The sequence below is a fragment of the Acanthochromis polyacanthus genome, chromosome 14, assembly GCF_021347895.1.
Source record: "Acanthochromis polyacanthus isolate Apoly-LR-REF ecotype Palm Island chromosome 14, KAUST_Apoly_ChrSc, whole genome shotgun sequence".
Classification (NCBI taxonomy): domain Eukaryota; kingdom Metazoa; phylum Chordata; class Actinopteri; family Pomacentridae; genus Acanthochromis; species Acanthochromis polyacanthus.
In genome coordinates this window covers 7,648,904-7,674,608 of record NC_067126.1, presented here as the reverse complement: position 1 = coordinate 7,674,608, position 25,705 = coordinate 7,648,904, and the positions used below count along the sequence as shown (strand labels likewise).

Here is a 25,705-nt window from a genome sequence, read left to right as displayed (position 1 = left end):
ACCCAGCAAATCTCAAATGTGTCCATATCTGAATAACTACCAGAGAAATAAGCAGAAGGAAACAGCTGAGTAAAGAAACAAGAGCACAGATACAAATACCTAGTAATGATAGTAAAAATGTATTCTGATGACTGACCTTTTATATAATAATCATGCATTTTTTGTTTCAAATAATACCAATGAAACTATGATCTTTTCTCTGTACAAATTTGATCTTGTTTCCAAACTTTTGACTTGTAGTATATATATGAACTTAGTGCACATACGAATCAAACATGATGAATTTCACGATTACAACAAAAATGCCTACAGAAGTTCTACATGCTGTCTACGTTTTCATTTTTAGGAACTAATGTCACTGAAAGTTCCACCTGACCTGCGGAGTGGTATGTGCCAACTTAATAGAACTTATTTCTGATTAAAAGTGATAATTTTCAAATCTGACAATAAATGAAAATGAAATGAAAATCCGAGAACTTGAAGAGTCATAAATTGCCTTTTGACTGAGGGAAACAATCCCAAACTGTATTGTGAAAGACGACTTTAATAAAATCTTAGTTCTTTGGTTTTTACATCCATCAATTTGAGCTGTTTGCATTTTGTTTCCCCACGAGTATTTAATCAGAAATGGTACATCCAACAAGTTGCACCAACCAGTATATTGTGTAATTTCATGTCAGGTTCTGATTCGTGGTTTTGGAGATTATGAATGAAGCAGCAGAGGAAAGAATTTGATCATAAATATGTCACTGTCTGAATTTTAGTCACCAAACCTTCAAATCAGTAAATTGGTGTAATCCAGGATCACTCTTTTGCACTGATCACTACATATTTTACGATGTTTCTCTCGCGATTGTTAACTTTCATATCAGACAACCAAAAACCACACAATACATAGCTGACTGTTATGTTCTTTCTTTGTAGCTGCTGAGTTTTTGTGGAAGTACTATCCTGACCGAGACAAAGACCCCAATATCAAGAAGTTCTTCAAAACTTTGGGAAAAGTCTTCAAAGAGTCCGACTCCGGTGTGTTTAACACTGTCTAGATGCTCACGACTTTTAGTTCAGGCACTTCCAGCTGTACTGTACGATATTCTTCTGCATGTGTGGTTGACTTCCATCAACCACCCTTAGCAAACTTCAACACATTCAGAACTCTGCTGCCCGTCTCCTCACCCGCACCTGCCCTTTCGACCACATCACCCCTGTTCTCCGTCTACTCCACTGGCTCCCTGTCACCTAAGGCATCCAGTACAAGATCCTCCTCCTCACCTTCAAGTCCCTTCATAACCTGGCCCCGTCCTATCTCTCTGATCTCCTCGTCCCCTATATCCCCAGTCATTCCCTCCGCTCAGCTGAAGCCCACCTCCTCTCATGCCCCTCCACAACCAAGCATCGAACCCGGGGGGACCGGGCCTTCTCTGTTGCCGCCCCCACCCTTTGGAACTCACTCCCCATCTCCGTCCGTGCTTGCCCCAACATCACCAGCTTCAAGTCCACCCTTAAAACCCATCTGTTCAGACTTGCTTTTACTTCAACTTCTTAATTTTAGTATTATCACAACTTTCTACTGTTTTATATCTTATTTCCATATTGTTTTTATATCGTATTTCCCTACTGTTTTTGTTTTATCCTGTTTTCTGTGTTTCTGATTATGTTTCTGATGCTTTTCATTTTACCTCTGTAAAGTGTCTTTGAGTTTTTAAAAAGCGCTATATAAATAAAATGCATTATTATTATTATTATTATTATTATTATTACTGTACATCCACCAGTGTGTAATATTGTGTCTACCTACTAAAACTAAATCATTCTGTTGCTTTTGGTTTGTCAGCAGAAAGCAGCAAGACATCATCCAGTCATGCAGGTGAGTGAAATGCAGCTCGCAGTGATTCCATCTTTGTGCTCTGTTCAGTTTGTTCATCTTCTTTACTTTCTGATGGATGCAGGGACAGTTAATGTCCACAAAATCGTGACAGGAAAAACGTTTGGAGCCGATGAAGCTCTGCTGAAACAACTGAACTGTAAGGAGCTGCAGGTGGAGATGACAGACCGGCAGGGATGTGACATCATCATTCTCTTCTGTCCAATCAACACTCGTCTTGGCTCAGATGTGGAGTCGGCCATGAGTAAGGTGTCAGGTAAAACAAAGAAAACAGCTTAGTCACATAATGCTAGTTGTGTTAGCATTTCTTGTGATTTCTCTTTCATTTATATTAAAGTTTGACTGTATATCTATGAATAAACTTACAGTCTATGTCCATGTTCAGTCAGATGAATGAGTAAATTTCTTCTTTCTCTATGTTGGTCTCTCCAGGCCGCACAGAGTTTCATGTAAAACTGCAGCTCAGAATTTAAAATATCACTTGTCATTCATGTGGTTTTAGTTGATTTTGACTGAAATATTGATTTTATCACACTGGAGGCCAGGCTGTATCTGTCATTAAAATGCAACACGATAAAACCATTTGTAGAATGGCATGGCACATCCACTGAAGAGGCTGCCTGGTAGCCTCGCCGCACTAGACAACCCACGGCAACGAATTTAATTCTCTGCCAGGGTGGGTCTAGTTACCCTCCATAAGACTCGAGGCTGGATTCTCCTAAAACTGGCCGGACCAATCACCATGAAGTATAGAGTCAGAAGGCGGACGTAACTAAGTGACGACAGAGGCGCGACGATTCTGACAGAAACAACCGGAAACAACTAGCCTAGCCGCGCTAGACAACCCACGGCAACGAATTTAATTCTCTGCCAGGGTCGACAACAAAAACGACAACAGTCGTTGAGCTCCATTAGCACCGACTCTGAATAATCTTTCTGTTAACATGTCTGTAATATACTTGAGCTTCACCCATTGACTGTATAAATAAGGCTTCACCGAACTACCGCATCCTCTGATTTCCGGAGCTCTAGGAGCCTATTTGTTGCGCTGATTGGTTGTATACCTACCCAATTGCTGCAGAGTGATTTGATAGACAACCTTTTAGCCCGCCTCCCTCCCTGTCGAGCGTGCCTAGACCCTTGTGCCTTCAGAAACATGGGTCTAGCAGGGCTAGGCTAGCTGTCTGGTATTACTTTGGCTGAGACACATACAGCTTTGTTGTGCTTCATTTCTGTTGCAGATTGAGTTTTTTGTAACAAGGCAGCATTTTAAAGTTAGACGGCTTAATGTAGACACAAGCTTTGAAATGTGCTTCATGCAGCATAAAATCTTTTAAAAAGGTTTAGTTTCAAGGAGGATAGCGCCTTTCTCTGTGAATTCGTCCAGTTAACAAGTTCCTGCTCATTCTTCTGCTTTATTCTGCAGGTGAAGAACGAGTGATTCTGATCCTGATGCACCACACCAGAGACGTGGACTACTTCACCGCTGCAAAAAGGTGGTCAGAAACCTTTGACAGCGTCGTCTTCGATGTCAATGTTCTCTACCACGAGACTGTGCCAGGATTACTGAAGTGTTCAAAAAACACAGAGGCAATCAGTGACATATGTAAAGAGTTAGTAAAGTACAGTAGCAGTACAAATGGAAACTTTATCACCAGAAATTTACCAAACCTCCACTTTTGGCAACACTGATTGTGTCTGGTCGGGAGTGGCTTCAGCAGAGATCAATAACTAACAAAAAAAGTCTAAATGATCACTGTATTCATTACTAGTATAATGTTTCATGTATATAACGTGTTGTTTAGAGTCACAGATACCTAAATTAAACTATGTCAATATGAAATAAAACTTGACCTGAAATCCAAGTCTTATTGGTGAGAATGTAACTATCCATCCATCCATCCATTCTCTATATACCGCTTTATCCTCACTAGGGTCGCGGGGGGTGCTGGAGTCTATCTCTGCTGACTCGGGAGAAGGAAGGGGACACCCTGGACAGGTCACCAGTCTGTCGCAAGGTTACATATACAGACAAACAATCACACTCACATTCACACCTACAGACAATTTAGAGTAATCAATTAACCTCAGCATATTTTTGGACTGTGGGAGGAAGCCGGAGTACCCGGAGAAAACCCACGCATGCACAGGAAGAACATGCAAACTCCATGCAGAAAGATCCCAGGCCCAGGCCGGGATTTGAACTGGGGATCTTCTTGCTGCAAGGCGAATTCCACTGTGCAGCCCCGCAGAATGTAACTATGAAATAAAAAATAAAACTTATGACTGTACAAGTGTTCTTGTTTAAACTCCTGCTGCTTGATGTCACTGTTTAACTGTTGTATAGATGTGAAGCTGTGGAAGGACTGATAGATGGAGTGATGTATGTACTGTACTGCAAAGGTGAGAATGTCTCTGAAAATAATGAATTGCATTTATCAAGTAATATTTGTAAGCAGTAAGAAAAAAAACATTGCAGAATGATATCAACATTAAAAAAACTCGTGAGAATGGTGTAATTTGAGATGGTTCATTGTGTTTCTATTACATAAACCTGTGTTTCATATCTATTCTATGAATTACTTTTTTAAAGTGAGCTAGATTTTTAATCCATCACTGCAGTTTTTCCATAAATTCACTATTTTACCTGAAATACAGTGATTTTTGTGTGTTGATCCTCCAATTCCTCTTCAGTAATAGTGACTTTTTCTCATTTTAAACACATTTCTCATGCAGTTAGGTCAGGGGTTGGCAACCTTTAACACTCAAAGAGCCATTTCAACCCGTTTCCCACAGAAAAGAAAACACTGGGAGCCGCAAAATCCTTTTGGCATTTAAAATGAAGACAACGCTGCATATATTGCTTTTTTTTTTTTTTTTTACCTCTATGCCCTTGTTAATCAGTCGTGATTAATTAATTACAAAGCCTCTAATTAGATATTCATTTTTTAAAAATTGTGTCCTTCCACTAATATTTATCTTACTTGGTGTCATTTTTCCTGGACCTCAAATGTTACTTAATGTTAGCTGGAAGTCAATATTTTGCGAATGTCTATTTAACTTGTAAAATCTATTTATCTATTTATCTTAAGCTAATAACTTTTCTCCAGTAAGTCGCTGCCCTATTTTCCAAGACGACACTCCTCTGACTCTATGACCTGCTGCCTGGATGCTGGACGTGTTCTTGCGAGTAACGTGTATTACCCTATCAAAGAGTAGATACTGAGCAAGACAATTATCCGTAGTTTACCTTAGTACTCATGAGTACTTTTGACTCAAAGACAAGACGTGTCTTTCTTTATGGGAGGCCCCTTGAGAAATAAATCATACTTGCTTTTACATTCACTATCAAACTCTCACACATACCTTTGTATAGTCTCTTACATTCACTATCTAACCCTCTTACATTTATTATCAAACTCTTGTACTTACTATCATACTCTCGTACTCTCACACATACATTAGTATACTCTCTGACATTTACTATCAAACTCTCTCACATTTACTATCAAACTCTGTCACATTTGCTATCAAACTCTCTCACATTTACGATCAAATTCTGTCACATTTGCTATCAAACTCTCTCACATTTACTATGAAACTCTCTCACATTTACGATCAAACTCTCTCACATTTACTATCAAACTCTCTCACATACACCAGTATACTCTTTTATATTTACTATCAAATCAGACAGAATAATAGTATGTGAATGAGAATAATAGTGTGTGAATGAATGAGAGTAGTAGTATGTAAATGAATGAGAATAGTAGTATGTGAATGAATGAGAATAGTAGTATGTGTGAGAGAGTTTACTTGAAAAGGAAGTGAGTTTGCTTGAAACGGAAGTACCGCTAAATTCTGTGTTTCTGATTGGTTATCATCTTTGATACCTAGCAGAGGCGCAAGTTTACGTACACGAAAATGATAGAAATGACAGTTTGGTGGACAGAGAGCAGCTCAATGAAGCCATCGGCCTTCTCAATAACATTTTAAATTCTTCAACCGTCACAGCAGTGTCTAACGTAATACAACAACAGCAACAGCCATCCACAGTCGCATCCAATGCGGCCGTTGAGGAAGAAATGCGGCGGCTTTTCAGAACCGGGAGCCAACGAGGCGCCTCTACTTCGGTTGGAGCTAATGCTAGCGTCAGCGTGAATCAAGTCATGCGACCTCGATATCAGACCCAGCAGTATTTTGGAGGATGGGCTTCGAAGTCTAAAAAGAGGTGAGTTAGCACAGGGTTTCCCCCAAAAAAGTTTTTAAGCCAGGTGGCAAGCAAAGAATTTGGTGAGGGCACACACACGGGTATTTTTTTAGGCTACGGGTACGGCACTTTCCATTTGCCAGACAGATACGGACCCGTACGCGAGTCTCGCGAGTCAAGAAGCTGCTAACCACTGCAAACTGTTGAAAGGTAAGCAAAGATTAAGGTTAGGGTTAGTGTTAGGGTCAGGTTTAGGGTCCGTACCTGTCGTACCGATGCTACGGTCCTTACAGCTAGCGTCTACCGGGAGTCACGTGACCAGATCTCGCGTATCTGATTGGCAAATGGTAAGTGCCGTATCCGTAGTCCACAGGCTACGGGTACGGGTCCGTACCTCTAGCAACAACCATTTTTTATGGGGGACCAGCAGCTAACTGTGTTTTTATGGAGGCGCTAACGTACATTAAACTAGAAAAGCACTCGGAGAGCGCAGACCTCCGCCAGGCCATCTGTCTGTCTGTCCGTCTGTCTGTCTGTTAACAGCATAACTCAAAAAGTCATGGACGGATTGTATTGAGTTTCAACAGTTTGTGCAGAAAGCATAACATGCATGTACAGTGTAACAGCACAGTGTTTTGCACACGGCGCCGCCGCACGTGACGGTACCGTTGCGCGCGCGTGTGACGGTACCGCACGCGTCGCTGCCGCTTCATTTCGTCGGTCCCGACTCGCCCGGGAAGCCCGAACCTGTCGCGGGGGATTTGGCCGTCGCCCGGGATCGTTGCAGCGACCTCTGTTGTCCTTCGACCTTCAAAAAATTCCTGGATCCAGACGGTGATTCGGATCACCTCCAAAATCTAATCGATTCTTACTCTTGCTCTTCCGGACATCCTGTAAAAATTTGGTGAAAATCCGTCCATGACTTTTTGAGTTATGCTGTTAACAGACAAACAGACACACACACACACACAGAGACACACACAGACGGACAGACAAACAAACTCCGGTGATTACATAACCTCCTGGTGGAGGTAATTAGTGCTAAAAGCAGCAAAATGTGTGAAGCAGAAAAGGTGTTTAGAGTTTTGGAGGCTTGAGAAAAGGTTTTGCTCTCTCTATTTCAGTTTAAGTGTGTGCAATGCATGTCATTTTATTGTTTTAGCTACTGAAAAAATATGTATTCACATACATAAAGTTACTACCATACATCAGAGTAAAAAGAAAATGTGTACAGCTTACTGTAATATAAAACTGTAATATAAACACATACACAAAACAAAGGAAAATTAGATGTAGCCTGCAGCACTGCAAATAAAGCTGGTGAATTACAACTAACATAAGAACTACTATGCTCATGATAAATTTTGAAAGTTGAACAGACTGTTCTGCATGTGAAGATGAACACAATGAAATGATGCTGATATGTTTTGGAGAGAGCAACCATTAGACCAGGGGTGTCAAGATCCGTTCCTGGAGAGCGACTATCCTGCATGTTTTAGATGTTTCCCTCTTCCAACACAGCTGATTCAAATGATCAGGCTCGTTATCAGGCTTCTGCTGAGCTTGATGATAAGCTGATCATTTGAATCAGGTGTGTTGGAACAGGGAAACATCTAAAACATGCAGGATAGTGGACCTCCAGGAACTGAGTTTGACACCCCTGCATTAGACTGAGAATCAACAATCTGTTTTGATTAAAAAGATCTATTCACTTGGAAATTGTGCTAAATGTAGGCTAACTGTGCTAACAGTGGGATAGTTGTACTTAATCATTTGCAAAGATGTCCTGAGACATTGATACAAGTACTAAGACATTTGCAATTTGACAAAATGAATGAGAAATATAATTCTGTTATGAACAATTGCAAAGTGGTTTGGAGATTTGTCCATGTTCTTTTGAGAATGTAATTTCAGTTTCAAGAAATGAGCCAAACCAATGGAGAAAAAACTGTAAAACCAATTATGAACATTACTCGGTTATGAGAGACCTTAACTAATCTTTTTCGCATACTTTATCTATGGTAGTAGCTATGCCTTAAGTTCATACTTTCCAGATGTTACATTTCCAAGGGATAGTTTGCTGCTTTTTGTACATTTTATTAATGATGAATTATCATATTAACTGCTGAATATTTTATTTCAAACTGATACTGTCCAACAGGTCAGTCTAATTTGTTTCTGTGATCATTCAGACTTGTCGCTTTTTCCAGTCAAGTTTATGTTCCTCTCAGTGAAGCTGAGCAGGCCTTTGATTTACAGATGAAAAATATGTGTAGCTATCACATTATATGTAGAACAGGCTCTTTAGAGTATCTTTCTTTAAATGTTTAATTGTCCTGCCCTGATTTTAAGTCTAATTATAAGTTTGCTAAATGACAAAACTGTAATGATGATGCCTCTTTTTTTAGGCCTACTGTGCCAAATCATCCTACCTTCACCAAGGATGTGATCCTATTGCCTGATCCCACGTGGGACAGAGTATGCAAACATAAAACAAAAAGGAAGCTGCATGAAAGTGGGTATATTTTAAGCGCTTTTGAAATGAGGAAAGCATGGGACAGTGGGATGGTCATTGCAGAGTTAAGAGAGGCATTCAGAGACCGAATTCCTGAGGATGTCAGGTATTGTAGGAGTATTAAGATGCTGCACATTGTAGTTCATATGTTAATGGCTGAAAATCGAGTTCTATTCTTTCTTTATTTTTTCAGTATTGAACTTTTAATGTCATGTGGAAACACACTGGTATCACCAAAGTTGCACCAGGGACAGGAACTTAGCGGCTTGATTGTTCACAAGATCTTCAAGTCAAAGGCGATTTATCTGAGGCCATCGAGCAGTCTTCCATTTTTGATAAGATATTTTGAACTAATGTATATATGTCTCATTTGGCCCCTACATTTTCATGGTTTGGCAATAAGCCTATCCCCAATGTTTTCTAAATACAAGTTTTTAATGTTTTTTAGGTTGACAACTCAGACCCAGAAGACAACTGTGCAGAGGTGGACACTGCACAAACATCTACCAGTTACCATATGACTACAAGGGCCAGGGGAAACGATACTGCAAAAGCGCCGAATATTTCTATTCGTCCTTTTACAAGAGCAAGAGCCGAACAGCCCTCAGCAACACTACAAGTAACTGATGCTCTTGTGACCACAGCTACCCAGCCCCCTGCATCACAAGAAGCAGCTGTTGTCATTGACTTGGATAGTGGTGACACAGTCACCCAGACCCCGTCAAATAGCAGTGATGACTATGCTGTCTACCTTTCCATCATGGGGATGACATCAGACCTCTCTGATGATGATGAGGAGCTAAACCAGGCCATAATGGCAAGCCTTGAATCTCATGTGGTTCATATGAAAATGATTGCAATTATTTTCGATATAGAGTGGCAAGAAAATGTCAGTGAACTCTGGAATTATCTGATTTTCTGGATGAATTGATAATAAATGTGATCTGACCTTCATCTAAGTCACAAGTATAGAAAAACACAATGTCTTCAAGCTAACAAGAAGCAAACTCTTACATTTACTGTGTTTCTTTTTTAAACATAGCCATTACATTTATATAAAAAAAAAGTATTTTATGAACTAAATTGTAGTTATCATTGATTGTGCAAAAAGTGGGAATTACGACCGATGTTTATTTGACATACGTAGCTCTGTGATAACACTGTCCTGAAAATGTGATCATTTTCCCTCTCTTAATACTGTTTTTTCTTTTTTCTTTTACAAACAGAGCATCTGAAAACCCAAACGCTGAATCAGCACAGGAGGTGCTCCTCAATCTTGCATCCAAAATTGACGGTAGACGAAGACGTAGGTTCAACATTAATCGAACTTCAGTACTGGATGGTGCTCTGTGGGGCTCAGTGTTGCCAACTTAGCGACTTTCTCGCTAAATCTAGCGACTTTTCAAAGCTCCTAGCGACTTTTTTTGGTCAAAAGCGACTAGCGACAAATCTAGCGACTTTTTCTGCCGTTTTGGAGACTGATAGGAAAACTCGGCTCATTCTGCAGTTACTGTTTTCAACAAGCAGCAGGTGCTGCTGTGAGCTTCTCCCCCTCCCAGAGCACAGGCTGTCAGTCCAGTAACCCGCAGCAGTCCCAGTGAGGGAAGGGGGAGACCCACATCACTCCGCGGCCAGACGATAGATGAATCGCGCATACGCAGTCACTACAGATCCCATCCAGACTTACGGAGCCATATAAACGAAAATGTTTCTTCACTGTCATGCTAAAATAAACCACAGCATTTAGCCTCTAGTACAAAAACATATTCTGGGTGTTTTATGCTCACTTTTTGGTCTCTCCTACAACGTTATTCCTCTCTCCTACAAGGTTGATTACAATTACATGCAAACTGGGAAATATGCAAATTAGGCGATGACGTCATTTAGCGACTTCTAGCGACTTTTAGGACAGCCAACAGCGACTTTCCTTACTGAAGAGTTGGCAACAGTGGCGGGGCTTCAGACGGCCGTCCTACAGTCCAGTGTACCAGATGTGCATCAAATTCTCAGATGACTTGGGAAAGGATGAAGAGTCTGTGGATCTTGGTGGCCCAAGGAGAGAATTTTTGCGGTTGCTTATGGAGGCTCTGGCATTGTCACCAATGTTTGAAGGAAGAGATGGAAAGTTGAACTTGGCTTTGGACAGTTCCGGTATGTACTTTGTTTTACGTTTGAGTGTACTGATTTATATTTATTCCCTCAGTGCTAGCTTTGTCTTAGGTTTTATGACGTATATTTTTTTCCTGTGTTTTGTCTTCCATGTCATGTTTGCTGTAGCTCTAAGAGAAGACCGGTATTTTGTTGCTGGCCAGGCCATTGCTGTAAGTCTTGTCCATGGTGGTCCTCCACCAGGATTCATTGCACCAACACTATATCGTTGTCTTGTTGGTGGCACTTCATCAGCAATGCCAGTTTTGGAAGACATTGCTGATCCTGACCTCTATGAGAAGGTTAAAAAGGTAAATACTCTGTAAATACAATTTTAGTTGCCAGTTGCAGGTCTACTTTGGTAAAACAACTGTAGTCTAATCCCACTACTTGCAATAAATCCTAGGCTTTAATGTCCAGGTTTTTGTTTTCTAGGAAGATGTTTATTCACTGTATAATAACTTTGAAGAATGCAGTGTTTGCTGTGAACTGTACTATGTTTTTCAGATTGTTTCTGGTTACTTTTTCTACATCATTTATTTCAATGATAGAAGGCTAACTAACAAAAGTACAATAGCACAATGTAATCCAGTTTAACTGTGCTAAAATGTGCAGACTCCGAAATTGATTACTGAGATAGAATCAAGAACTGCCTAAATTGTCAGAACTTTGTTGTTGTTTTCTAACAGCAAAACACTGGTCAAAAGGAACCTGCAAATTTATCATATTGTTGCTGTTCTCGGTTGCAAAACTATGCTTTAATTTGTTTCTCTCTTTCTATTGTGTGGTGTTTTTAGGTGTCCAAATGTACATCTTTAGATGACCTGATACATTCCACTGAACCGCTGCAAGATTACTTGGCAAACGCTGGGTGTCTTAGGCCATTGAAATGCATTAAAGACAAAGATCAACTGGTTGAAGATATTCTCATGTTTCAGGTGGTTCACAGAGTCTGGGGGGCATTTGAAAGGTTTGTTCAGAATCCAAATCAGTGAAATTGTTTTTGGTTGATGAGTGATATTTGCTACCACTTTCCTATGCACAAATACAAGAACAACAAAACATTTGAAAATGTACTATATATTTTGAATGAAGCCACTGCATAGGCTAATAAACTAGGCTAACAAAATTCATGTAACAGTGCCTCAAAAAAGCAGGTTTCAAGCAGCATATATAGTGAACAACTCAATACTGTGTGATAAAATAGATTTGCACACATTTCAACTATATTTTCACAATTTTTTCAAATTACACATATTTTAACACAACACATTTAATGTATTTTTTTCTCGAGTTCTGTGAAATGATTGCTAACTTCTGCATTTAGGACTGAATTGGATTTGAAATTGTGTTGACAAAATCTGAACAGACTTATTTTGAATTTACAGACATTAAACATACAGCTCTGGAAAAAATTAGGAGACCACTGCAAAATTATCAGTTCTTCTGATTTTGGTATTTATAGGTATATGTTTTAAGTAACATGAACATTTTTGTTTGATTCTACAAACTGCTGACAACATAACTCCAAAAGTCCACATAGAAATATTGTCATTTAGAGATTTTATTTGCAGAAAATGAAAAATGGTTATTTCTGAAAAAATTGCAGTGATCTCTTAATTTTTTCCAGAGGTGTATTTCACTGTTTGCCATATTATTCTGATGGCATCATGGATTGTGTGGCTTTTATTCTGCATTAGTAAAGCAAGTCATCTCTTTCATCTTGCTGGTGTAATAACAAATATTAATTAAATTTGAAACTGCCTTTGTCTGTCATTTTTATAGATTTAGGGAGGGCCTGAAGACCCTTGGTGTTCTAGATGCAATGAGGATTCAGCCAGACAGTTTCAGACCTTTAATGTGTCATGAACCATCTCCACTCACTGCTGACGCAATGGATCAGCTTTTCCACATCCGCCTGTCTGCTGTGGGAAGCAACAAGAGAATGGCAGAGGAACGTATTGTGGCATTTTGGAGGGATTACCTGCAGGATGTAGAAGGTAAATACTCCTGCTAGATGTTCTTTACTCCTCTGTATTCTTGTTTTGTTTTTTTGTTTGTTTTGTATTTTACTTTTTTTTTCTTTTACAGCCTGTCTCTGTGGAATTGACTGTCCTTACATGATATACCTTTTTGAATTTTTAGATATCTTTGTAGTTCTGTTAATGTTTCTTTTCTCACTCCTCCGTTTACTTCCTTCCATCTATAATTTTCCTTTCTCTCTTTGTATGATCTATTTCTTTTGCTTTTTGCATTGCACTTTTAACTTAATGGTATAATGTGGAACATTCTTATTCTTCTTTTTGATGTTTGCTTGCTTTTTTTGTGTTAGAGCAAGTGGGTCCCTCAGCACTAGGTAAAATCCTAGCTTTTGCGACGGGTGCAAGTGTCATCCCTCCAGTTGGATTCTCCCCACTGCCATCAGTTGATTTCCTGCATGATCAGTCCATCAGCCCTGGACGCCATTTGCCTATGGCAAACACCTGCATTAACTGCCTTAAGTTGCCACTACTGGACACATATGAGGATTTCAGGGAGAGTATGGACTTTGCATTGAGTAACACACAGGGTTTTGGTAGAGAATAACTTTTGAAGATTGTGTGTTCCTACCACAATGCAGTGCTCAGGATGTTTCAGTTAGAATGTATGAACATATGAACTGCTGTTTTGGTTTTCTTTCCCCTCTTTGATTAGGTGTTTGCAGAGGAAAAACAGTTTTGGGGGAAAAATATTGTTAAGGATGTGATCTTTTACAGGGATTAGCTGAAATTTGTTTTTAAATTTTTATACCTGTTTTCTGCCACTCATTTTTGATCAACAGTGTTGATTATATATCAGATTTGTGGTTGTGAGGCAAACTGTTTTGTTCTGGCATTTCACATTAAAGCACTGTATATTTGTTACAAAACAACCCATGGAGTTTGAGCTGTTAGGCAGCTTTTCTACTGTTCACTAAGAAAATTCACCAGGCCTAAAAATAATTGTATGCATCATCATTCAGTGGGTCTATGGCTTCGTTAACTCTGTTCATGACAGTTTCATTTACAAAGTCATTAACAGGAACAACTACATTGTTTTCAGTGTCCAACTGTAGAAGGGTGTCTTCACTGATTTCCAAGGTATCATTTCCACACTCTAAAAAGTAATTCTGTGGACCTTTTGTCATAACTTAAATAAATATATTGTTGTGACATAAAAAATCAAGTTCTGTAATCCAGTTAGACTTTTTACTTGTAAATGTTATTTTTTTGAGCTTGGATGACATAGAAATAATGCCTTTTGATTCAATACACTACCATCACCTTGTCAGAGCTTAAAAATTTCAGTTCATCATGAAACAGTTGGATTTTAAGTTCTGCTAATGTAAAAAATTATTTGATGACGTGTAAACGGCCCACACTCTCTCTTTCCCGCATGCGCGAGCGGCCATGTTTAAGGCCAGAGTGAGCACATGGTGAGCAGCCGAAGCACAGCCGAAGCTCAATGAAGCATTTTGGTGAACCGTAAGTAATTTTATGCTTATTTGCATTCGCTCAGGATTCTGTTGATGATAGCCTACTGTAACTGAATATCGAAATCTGGAAGTCCTTACTTTTAAAAGCGTGCAGTGTTGGCAGTCTGTGTGCCGAGGTAAAGTTAGCTAGGTGATGCCTGTACTGACTTCAATGCGGGAGGAATTGGTTAATTTCGGCATGTGACTAGTAAACCGGCGCACAAATAGGTTGTGTGTTGGCGAGTTGTATTTATTATTTCGTCTTATCTGAATCACAGTCTAATTCTGGGTTACCAGCCGTCCCTTAAAATACCAAATTGTCCCGCATTTTAAACTAAAATACGCGGTCGGTATTGAATCCATAAGGAGGTGACAGCCTGTGAGAAGCTCACCTGCTTGGGATTCAGTGGTAATATGTTTTTTCCTGTGGATTAAATTAAACGTATCAATGGATAATATTGATACAATTTTATGAAATGGACAGCTACATTTATATTTACAAATGTATTGATAACATGATGTAACCGCTCATCAGGCTGTCGTCTGACCAGGACGACAGGCACACATATTACGCGCCTACGGAGAAAGAGCACATTATGACGGCCCTCTGGGCTCCCAAAATATGAGAAAAGTTAAACAGGGCTATGATAAAACCGACAGAGAGGGACGGGGGAGCTAAAGGAGTTCATTATGATTCATAAACGAACCAGCAGACACCGCGGTGCGCTCCGTAACGGCACAGCCATGCGTCCTAACGCACACACACCTTCAGGTCTGTGTGGACAGGTCTGACTGTCCATGACTACACAGATAAGTGTTTCCCTTAAGTTTTACGGAAGAAAAGAATCAAACACTAGTCATTTAAATTGCTATAAGCCCACTACTGCTTTGTTTATATTGATTTAGGGGAGACCAGGGATGGTTGTAACACTTGATGAGTTCTAATACCACAGTTTTCTCCTGTCAGTATAAAATGGGAGACACATGATTTCATTTACTCCTCCATGATCACACACAGGGGCTGACAAGGCTGTAAACAGTTGTGTATAAAACCCTGATCCTAACACCTTTTAATTTCTTCTTCAAGGATGTGGAGGAGCTCGGTGCAGACCCTGCCATGCAAGTGATGAAGATTGCCATCATCGGTGATGGGTGTGCAACCATCATTGTTGAGGGAAACAAGATCCTGCAGGGGATTGATGTTGCCAGATCCTGTGCCTTGCTGATGGGAGTAATCTTTGTCAGGAGAACGCAGCCTACAACTTCTGCTGTTTGCACTTTAAATGATTTAGTGCTGCTGTTAAGGATTTAGTGTTATTCATAATTTTAATAAATGGTTCTTATTAATTTGAATATTTTTGTCTGAATTTTTGTTCATTTTGAACACCAGGAGAGAGTTTCTTAGCTGCTGAACATAACCTTACTATAGGACAGGACTTAACTTCACTCTTGCAGAGATCAGCTAATTAAGTTCTTGTTACTAAGAAATTTGTTTAATTGTGGCCAGAAAGCTTCTTCACCTTATTTAAAAAATTATGTTGGATCAACTTAAAAAGTTGCATTCATGTTGACCATTATGAAGTTCATGTTACTTAGAAATTTGTTTAATTGTGGCTAAAAAAGCTTCTTCACCTAACTTAAAAATTATGTTGGATCAACTTAAAAACTTGCATTCAAGTTGACAATTATTAAGTTCTTGTTACTCAGAAATGCATTTTTGTTCGGACTAAAAGGTAATTCAACATACTCAAAACATTGCTTTGACTTAATGTAATTCTGCCAGCTATTGGCTCAACTTAAAAATTCGAGTGGAAACGGTTAACATAAGTTTTTATGTTGACCCAGTGTTTTATTTATTAGAGTGCAGCAAAACTGTCCTGCATTGCACTAGCACCGGCACTGTTAAGAACCCCTCTCTGCCACAGCTGAAGAGGTGTTTGTCCTCCCTGTGTGGATAATCCATGATTGTTCCACAGACTTCTGAATTCTGCAGCTGCCCTCTGAACTCTTGGCAAGTAGATATAGTGTAGACAAAACATATGGAGTTCATCTGTAGAATCCGGTATGCCCTCATTTTCCATGAAGGTGAAGAGATTACTGAAGTGGAAGGAGACAACTCGGTTTAGCTCTGCCCACAGTCATTCTATCCTCTGATTGTGGACACTGCGTCCAGTTATGACACTGCCTCTATTTACCCCCCTTCTCTCCAGCATGTATCGGGCAACTCCTGTGTTCTCCATGCCGTGGTCACAGCGTACTCTCAAGGGAAGGCCAAAGCTCTGTACACCAGTGCAGAACAGTTGCAGTACACTTGATGCCCTGTTGTTGTTGAGGCACTGCAAATATATGATGGTTCGACTAAAGCCATCAACGCATCCATGCAGGGCCGGCTCTCCCTATACGCGAATTAAGCGGCTGCTTAGGGCCCCGCCGCCACTAGGGGCCCCCCGAATTGACTGTGTCTGATGGTCTGACCACAGACTGCCATCTAACATCTAACCCGGGACGCAGGGCACGCGTGGGACATGTCCCCCGCACTTTCCACATCTGTCCCCTCTGTCCCCCCGCACTTTTTTTCAGCCGTTACAACAGCTAAACCCGTTATTAGCATCCAGTAACGTGTTTTCCTGAGCCGTCTTTGAATGCACCATGAGCGCATGCTAACGCAGGTGTTCCACAGGAGACGTGCTGCTGTGCTGAGCAGTGCTAAATTTGCGTCTGGAGTAATGTTTAGCAAACCAGCCAGAGCCAGCAAGAAGCAAAAAACTTTACACAGTTTTTTCCAAACAAACTGTGTAAGTTGTGTGACCTTGTTGGATGCAAACAATGTTAGACTTGTTAGCTAAATGATGACAAGGTAAAACGTGGCAATATATCAATATGTTAAGCTAGTTAACAATAATTTAAATGTGGTTGCCTCTGTTACATTACTTGCTAATTAGTTTATTCTTGGAATAAACCCAGTCCTCTTTCATTTCTGGGCAGAAGATGTGCTCACAATTGCTCTCCATGTATTTAAGTCTTTTTGTCCCAAAAGAGGAGAGTCAGGGAGGAGAAAAAAGAATAGGCTATCTATGGCATAAATTTACAACTATTTTTTTACTCCTTCTCTTTCTAATTCTATCTCAGAATTTTGATTTTCAGATTTTTTTTAGTGATTATTTCCATAACAAAGAGCAGAGTCAGGCAGGAGATGGACCAGAGGCGGCAGCCAGCAGTAATGTTAACCATGCAGGGTCTGCAGAGGTGAAAAAATATATATATACGTGGCTGAGAAAAAAATATGTATCTATGGGTTAAAGTGATTTTGAGGTTAAATTCTACTGCAATTTTTACTCTTCCTAATGCTATTTCAGAATTTTTCTTACCACATTTTTTAATGTTTATTGCCATAACAGAAAGAGCAGAGTCAGGGAGGAGATGGATCAGAGGCCAGCAGCAGGGACAAGGATGTAGGGTCTTTACAGGTAAGGAGAGATTATAACTTCCTGAAAATAAGATACTAGAATAAGATAAGTACTGATCATTTCATGTTCAGTGTTTGGCACCTTTGGCTACTCGTCCAGTAGATGTTCAAGGGACATTGTTGTCAACTCAACTAGAATTTGGCCACTAAAACTTTAGATTTTATAGTTTAAAGTTTTATACTTTATAGTTTAAAGAACTAGCCTAGTTGGTCCCCTGGTATTGCACTGTGGCTGTTAGGGATTATGTGGTTCTTTAGCCACTAAGGACGGTGCAATTAAATGTAAGAGAATGATAAATCGCTCTGAAAAATTTGTCCCCCTCACTTCTGAGATGGTGGTTACGCCCATGCCTGTCTTTATTCCAATAAAACATAAATCATCATGGTAACATATCAATTTAAACTGGCTTATTAGAAAACTATACGGGAAAAATACAGGAAAGAAAAAGTAAACCAGCAGTCAGTTGGTGACTCCATGCTTCATGCGTAAGTTAGGCTACTGTGACACCACGGCACCGTTTCAAACTTGATCGATTACACTGGTCTGGAGAAGCCACAGATGGAAAAGCAGTAGCACTAGAGATGGCATCATGGCTCCAAAAAGGAAGTTCAGGAGTGGGCTGAATATTTGCTGTTAATCATGTGCATGTGTGTTTTAACCCAATTACAAGCTGTGCATGTGATTTGGTAGTTGCCCTGTGCATGTTTTGGGACCACAAAAAAAAATCTTGCTTAGGGCCACCAAAGTCCTAGGGCCGGCCCTGCATCCATGAAAAACCATTCTCCACCTCACCAGTTTATGGTTTCCATCTATATGCCTGTGGGGAGAATAAAAGACAATTACTACTATATTTAGCCAAATGATGCCCTGCAACCTGCCTTCATAACCCTTAAGTTTGGACCTCCATACCATTGCATTTAGTGATTTCCTGACCTGTCCATACAAACTCAAGTACTCTGTTAACAATTGTGAGGTACTTTTGCTTTATGCATTTATTACATTTTGTGCTATTTTTCTTGTACCCATTACGTTTTGGAGAAAGGTTATGTACTTGTTTCCTCATTTAGTATGCTGACAGTTTTAACTTTTCAGATTCATATTGATACAATTGAAATTCATGGAACACTGCTTAATGTCCTGTAGGCATCTTCAGTATTATGAAGTTATGATGAGTTTAGTTCTTTAATTTTGTGGCCTCAGGAACAAAAGGGCAACTGTGCATACTTACGGCTGAGTCAATGTCAAAGGTTTTAGGTTTGATTTTAGTTGTTTTACATCAATATTATGCAGTACAGGGAAAAAAATGTGAACTTCAGTATAGGTCTTTAGCCTAGAAATCACACTTCAAGAATAATGGGCACCTGTCACTAAATGATTTTGTACACCTATGTATTGTTTTCATATTGGTCTGCTTCACTGTGCAGAAGTTTGTAACCTTAAGAATTAAAAGATGTGTAGATGTCCACTTAAGATTAGAATCGTACATTATCCTCTGCATTATGTGTATTTTTACTTTAGGCAATTTTGGTATAATTTGATAATACATATGCACTTAAAAAATGAAAGTTCGGATTGACTTCCGGGGAGCGTCGAAAGCGGATGGCTGCATAAATAATCTCTCCCGGTCGGTCGGAGTTTACTCCCCTATTTAAATATAAATACTCTCTGAACTTTGTTTTAAATAATGATGGAGGGGGAAAAATATAAGAAGGGCAAGGGTAAACAATCTGGGAAAGTGGAAAGGGGCGACAAATTGGCGACAGAAGAGGCCATGGTCGAGGAACATGGAGATGGTAATGGCGGACGAGGGCAACATACAGAGTTGGCAGTAGTGGATATGGAAGCTAACATCGCCACCATCCGCGCAGACATAAAGGCTGTGGTCACGGAGATGAAGTCTGAGCTGGGTAATTTTCGGAACAGCATCAGAGAAGATTTGAAAAGGGAGCTAGTTGACATAAGGGAGGAAATGCAGCATAAGCTAGGTGAGCTAGCAACCGACCTTAAAGCTACAACCGAAAGAGTCTGCGAAGCAGAGGGCCGCATAGCTGACACAGAGGAGTGGACCGTGGATTTTAAAGAAGCGCTGAGTCAGTCACTACAAGTTCAGGACAGATTACAGGCGAAACTAACAGACCTGGAGGCCCGCTCGAGGCGTAATAATGTACGTATTTATGGCATTCCAGAGGGAGCGGAGGAAAACAACATTCAGCTACTTGTTGAGAACATTATCAAAAAAGAGCTGCAGCCCCTTGCCGAAGCTGAACTTGGTATACAGCGGTGTCACAGAGCGCTCAGCCCGAAACCCCCAAAAGAGGCACAGCCCAGGTCGGTGGTTGTCTACTTTCAGGAGTTCAAAACCAAAGAATTGGTGCTGCATTCGGCATGGAAGAAGAGGGAGATTTACTATGGAGACAGGAGGATTTATTTTGACCATGACTATCCTGCTGAAACGCTGGCAAAAAGAAAGGAGTATACGCAGATCAGGAGACTTCTGCGGGAAAAGGGAATCCGGTTTCAGACACCACCGCCAGCCAAGCTACGAGTTTTCCTCGACAGCGGACCGGTACTGTATGGGAGTGCAGCGGAGGCAGCGGAGGACCTGAGGAAGAGGGGCTTCCAGTTCGAGCGGGAGAGCACAGTTGAATCCGGGATTCCGGAGAAGCTTCGGAAAAACACCTGGCAGCGCTCAGGGAAGGCATCCAGCACCCAGTCTCATCATGACAGGATTAAGGAAAGGCTGCGAAGTTTCCAGCGGCCGTGATAGAACCAGTGATGATGGAATCGGGAGGTAACTGATTGTTTATTGATCCTGCACTGTCAGGGAGACTCGACTGAGAGCCACAATCTGATAGAAAGGGACATTGGGTAACACTGGGTCTGGGGGATGGAGCTACACTGGAAATGCTTGTAGTTGTCTGGGAGCAAATATGTTATCTGTTGTATCTTTTGTCTACCCCTCCCCATTAAGACAGCGCCTCATTTGGTTTTGTTCTCTTTCTATTTCTCACTTTCATTTAATACACGACTACTAGACCCTAATTCCATATAAGTCTAAATTTTAGGTTTATTACCGAGGGGTATCGCCCTTAGCCCATAGAATATATATAGTTGACCGACATTACGGGTAAGAGACCGGTTTCTAACAAACTTAGTGCATAAATACACCCTTGGGGTAGGGATATTACAGATTGCACTAAGGGGGGGCTCTGGTAGTTCACCAGACTACTCCCCCCACTTTAAGAAGTGTTGTATTACTTCAAAATGGAGGTCTGCTTGTGTTCCTTTATTTTTTGGCCTGTCCTATCAGAAAATGTTGAGTTTGCTTTACAGTTCAAAAGCAGTTCAAGTTTGGTCACCAGTTACAGGTTATTTTTCTAAGTGTGTTGACGGTGGATATAAATGCAATGTCAGGGATATAGGGTAGTCACTCTTAATGTAAATGGCCTACACAATCCAATTAAGAGGGGCAAGGTTATTGCAAAGATGAAGAGGGAGAAATTACATGTAATATTCTGGCAGGAGACCCATCTCAACAGAATTGAACATGAAAAGATAAAAAAGTATGGTTTCAGAAATACATTTTACTCGTGTTACAAGAAAGGGAGAAAAAGAGGGGTGGCAATATTGATCCCTAACAGAGTGAATTTTCAAGTGACCTCTGAATTTAGTGACAAAGAAGGCCGATATGTACTAGTTAAGGGGTTACTTGAACAGAAAGAAGTCACACTAGTTAATGTGTACATACCACCTGGTCAGGATAATTCCTGTATTAAGGAAATTTTTGATCTGATTGCTTCTGAAGCCACTGGGGTTCTGATATGTGGAGGGGACTGGAATACGCAGCTACAATGTAAACTAGACTCCTCTAACACACTAAAGAGACCTGCTCCCAATGCCAGGGTAATTAAGAATATGTTGACAAAGCTTGGGATGATTGATGTATGGAGGGAGTTTCACCCAACAGACAGTACACATTTTATTCAGCAAGCCACAGAGTGCACTCAAGAATTGACTATTTTTTCTTATATAACTCAGACAGACACAGACTTAAGGGGTGCAGTATAGGGATTCGAGATGTTTCTGATCATTCACCTGTTTACCTGACCCTGCATTTAGACAATAAAAAGAAAAACACATTCTGGCGACTTAATACAAGTATCTTAAATGATAACACATTTCGGAACTATGTGGAAAAGGAATTTAAAGACTATATGGATACAAACAATAATGGGGAAGTATCACCTAGTATTCTGTGGGATGCTGCTAAATCAGTAATTAGAGGAAAGCTTATTGCTTACACATCACATAAGAAAAAGGAAGGAGACAAACTGCTGTCTGATTTACAAGAAAATCTCAAAGTGTTCGAGAGAGAACACACTGAAGGGAAGGACCCCCACATCCTTGATAAAATTAACGCCATCAAAAAGGAATTAAATGAAATTTATGAGAAGGAATTAGAGAAAAAAGCCAAGTTTGTTAAGCAAAGATATTATGAGAATGGCCCTAGGGCTTTGAAACTATTGGCATGGAGGCTAAGAAAACAACAGGCAGAGAGTTCCATATTTGAAATCAGAGATCCTAAAACTAAAAAAGTGTGCCACAAATTAGAGGATATACAACATATTTTTGAAAATTATTATAGAGAATTATATAGGGAACCAAATACAACTAGCCCTCAGGAAATAAACACATTTTTAGAATCACTAGACTTACCCTCAATAGGTGAAGAACAGAACAAAGCTCTAACAGCTGAGATCAAAAGGGAGGAAATGGAGAAAGCAATTTCAAAGCTGAAGGCCAAGAAAGCACCGGGAACAGACGGCTTCCCAGCCGAATGGTATAAGGTTTTTAAGGGGCAAATAGTACCTATACTTTTTGACTGCTTTAATCATATACTTAAAGGAGGGGATCCACCAAGAACATGGAGGGAAGCAATAATTTCAGTTATTCACAAGGAGGGGAAGGATCCAAAAGATTGTAGTGCATATAGACCAATTTCTGTACTGAATATTGATTATAAGCTGTATGCATCAATATTGGCGAAAAGATTAGAACATATAATACCAGAACTAGTGGATCCAGATCAAACAGGCTTTGTGCGGGATAGACAGACACAAGACAATATTAGACGGGTGCTACATGTACTTGAACATGTGACTAAGGGGAATAACAGCGCAGCAGTACTCAGCTTAGATGCCGAAAAGGCGTTTGATTCGGTTAGCTGGGAGTATTTATATTTAACGCTTAGAAGATTTGGATTTAAGGATGACTCTATCAGATGTTTTAAAACCCTATACTTCTCTCCAAATGCCAGAATAAAAATTAATGGACATCACTCACAGCCCTTTGAGCTAGAGCGAGGTTGTCGTCAGGGTTGCCCTCTCAGCCCAGCCCTTTTCTCTCTATTTATCGAACCCTTAGCACAGTTAATTAGGGATGATCCATCAATAAAAGGAGTAATGGTCAGGGGCTCAGAGCAGAAGATTTGCCTATATGCAGATGATGTATTACTGCTCATGACAGCACCAGAGGTTAGCATCCCCAAGTGTATGTCTACATTAAAAGACTTTGGAACCTACTCAGAATATAGATTAAATGTCCAAAAAACCCAAATTTTGAGTTATAACTATACTCCCCAGAAAGATATATTAAATAAATTTAAATTCTGTTGGAACTCAAAGGAAATTAAGTACCTGGGGGTCCGGATACCTAAAGATTTATCTAAAATATATGAAAGGAATTATGGCCCCATAAGTAAAAACATCAAGTCAGATATTGACAGATGGTCTCAGTTGCCTTTCGACATGCATAATAGGATAGAAATAATAAAAATGAATCTACTTCCCCGACTCCTATATCTTTTTCAATCCCTGCCAGTAAACATCACACCAACACAATTTAATGAATGGGATAAGTGGATCTCAAGATTTATATGGGCAGGTAGAAGGCCAAGGATTCAGTTTAAAACACTACAACTGCCTAAAGAGAAAGGCGGAAGATCACTGCCATGTTTAGCAGACTACTATAAGGCAGCCCAATTAAGGCCACTGGCATGTTGTTGCAACCCAAATTATCTTGCAAAATGGAAGGATTTGGAAATTTCACAAATAGATATTCCGTTACAATCTATACTAGGTAGTAAAATATTGTATGAGCAGTATTCTAGTGACCTGAATCAGTGGTCAAAAGTTTCCTTTCAAATTTGGTTTAGGGAATGTAAATCACCTTTACTTGAAAGACAGTCTAGGCTGCTGAGATGGGTTGCCTTTGACCCCAGTTTTAAGCCTGCAAGGATTGATGGGAGGTTTAAACATTGGTATAGAAGGTGTTACGTCCCTAGTCTAGGGGAAACATGAACGCAACATGATAATGCTCTGGACTCAGCCACCCCCAATGAAGCCAGCCTGGAAAAATTCTCAAAAGGTGCACAAAAGGTTTATTCTTTAAACAAAACAAACAAAGGTAACTTAAAACTCCCAGTAACATAAAAATTCTAATTTTATAAAGCAAACTATAAACTGGGGTTTCCCGAATAAACAATTAACAAACTTAGTCACTAACAGGTCTTTGGGCTTCCTGCCCCTACCACAGGATCAGTCTCCAACTATCACATGAACACACAGAGCTGACAACAGGCTGCTTCATCGAGGGTGGCCGGATCAGGAGAGAGTGAGCAGGTTGCAGCAGCTGGTTTTTGTAGCCTCCAGGCAGACTCTCAGGTGGCAGCAATCCTCCCAGCAGTCCAATCAGCCTCAGCACCAGGATCTAATCATTGCTACTGACTCTGCTGGACAGCCACACCCACTCACACGCACACACACACAGGAGGAGGAGAGGAGACCAAGTTTCTCAACATGAACACTGCACAAAATGACCCAGGGTCATCACAGAAGGGGAATCACTTCCTACTGCTCAATTTCATCGAAGGGAGAATTTGATAGTTTTCAGAAAATTTCGGAGGTATATGGGTTGGAAAAAGTGGACTTCTTTAGGTATCTTCAAACCAGATCTTATTTTAATAATGAGTTAAAACCAACAGAGGAATATGAGCCCAACTTGGTTGACGCGTTTACTAACATGTACAGAGATAAGGATAACAAGAAACTTGTCTCAATACTGTACTCCCATATTCAATCTAATAAGAAACACTCAACAGATAAGGTTAGATTAAAGTGGGAGAAGGAATCTGGAACTGTCATTACGGAAGAAGAGTGGTTGAATATATGCTCGGTGCAGTCATCTTCTACAAGTTCTGGTCTATGGAGAGATTTCTGCTGGCGAAATGTAGTTAGATATTTCATAACTCCTAAGTTAAAATATGTGCAGACAGGGGAGACAGCCAGAGGTCTGTGTTGGAGGAACTGTGGAGAACAGCTGGCAGATCATTTTCATGTATTTTGGGGCTGCCCAGTTGTTCAGCCATACTGGCAAAAGATTATGCAGGTGATTCAAAATATTTTTGGAGATGATATTCACTGCTCTTTTTCTATAATATATTTGGGGAATATTGCACCTCATTTATCGGTGCAAGACAAATATCTTTTAAAAATACTATTAGCAGCTAGCAAGAAAGCCATTACCCGAAAGTGGCTGCAGACGACACCTCCAACAGAAGCAGACTGGATTGATATTGTGACCTGTATTCAAAACATGGAAAGGATGACCTTTTCACTAAATCTACAGAGGGATAAGTACTTGCAATACTGGGAGAAAGGGATTGTGTTTATGACCATAAGAGATGCCAATTGAACCATCACTATATGAGCTGACTTGTATTACCATCAGTATAATGTCTGTATGATTATCTAGGTGACCAACTGTTTTCCTCTGTTATGTTGTGCTTGTCTGTTGTATGTTTCTTTTATAAAAAATAAAGTAGAAAAAAAAAATGAAAGTTCGACTTAAACCATTTATTAAGTATTTTTACCCTCTGGTACACAGTAAATACTTGTACTTAAGTAAACCATTTGAGTGTTTCTTCCAT

The 25,705-nt window shown here is 40.0% G+C and overlaps 3 protein-coding genes across 3 annotated transcripts in view; 2 read left to right on the top strand and 1 right to left on the bottom strand.

The window, feature by feature from the left end:
- The window catches only part of LOC110959563 (succinate--CoA ligase [ADP-forming] subunit beta, mitochondrial), a 333,454-nt gene that overhangs the window by 33,541 nt on the left and 274,208 nt on the right, over positions 1 to 25,705 (bottom strand). The window lies entirely within an intron of this gene.
- Positions 348 to 4,565, top strand: LOC127537102 (uncharacterized). Its single transcript, XM_051958855.1, has 5 exons — positions 348 to 386; positions 925 to 1,026; positions 1,838 to 1,867; positions 1,950 to 2,141; positions 3,312 to 4,565. The coding sequence occupies exons 1-5, from the start codon at positions 353 to 355 to the stop codon at positions 3,575 to 3,577; spliced, it is 624 nt and encodes a 207-aa protein (XP_051814815.1). The 5' UTR covers positions 348 to 352; the 3' UTR covers positions 3,578 to 4,565.
- LOC127537098 (G2/M phase-specific E3 ubiquitin-protein ligase-like) lies at positions 9,113 to 13,510 on the top strand. The gene is made up of 7 exons (XM_051958847.1): positions 9,113 to 9,445; positions 9,871 to 9,959; positions 10,550 to 10,761; positions 10,888 to 11,069; positions 11,556 to 11,728; positions 12,544 to 12,758; positions 13,091 to 13,510. The coding sequence occupies exons 1-7, from the start codon at positions 9,128 to 9,130 to the stop codon at positions 13,342 to 13,344; spliced, it is 1,443 nt and encodes a 480-aa protein (XP_051814807.1). The 5' UTR covers positions 9,113 to 9,127; the 3' UTR covers positions 13,345 to 13,510.

Excerpts from the sequence above, each read along its gene's own strand:
- LOC127537102 (XM_051958855.1), top strand. The coding sequence starts at position 353 with ATGTCACTGAAAGTTCCACCTGACCTGCGGAGTG. Across the intron at positions 387-924 it reads TCCACCTGACCTGCGGAGTG|CTGCTGAGTTTTTGTGGAAG; the intron begins GTATGTGCCAAC and ends CTTTCTTTGTAG. Across the intron at positions 1,027-1,837 it reads CTTCAAAGAGTCCGACTCCG|AAAGCAGCAAGACATCATCC; the intron begins GTGTGTTTAACA and ends GTTTGTCAGCAG.
- LOC127537098 (XM_051958847.1), top strand. The coding sequence starts at position 9,128 with ATGACTACAAGGGCCAGGGGAAACGATACTGCAAAAGCGCCGAATATT. Across the intron at positions 9,446-9,870 it reads TGGCAAGCCTTGAATCTCAT|GAGGTGCTCCTCAATCTTGC; the intron begins GTGGTTCATATG and ends GAATCAGCACAG. Across the intron at positions 10,762-10,887 it reads CTTGGCTTTGGACAGTTCCG|CTCTAAGAGAAGACCGGTAT; the intron begins GTATGTACTTTG and ends TGTTTGCTGTAG.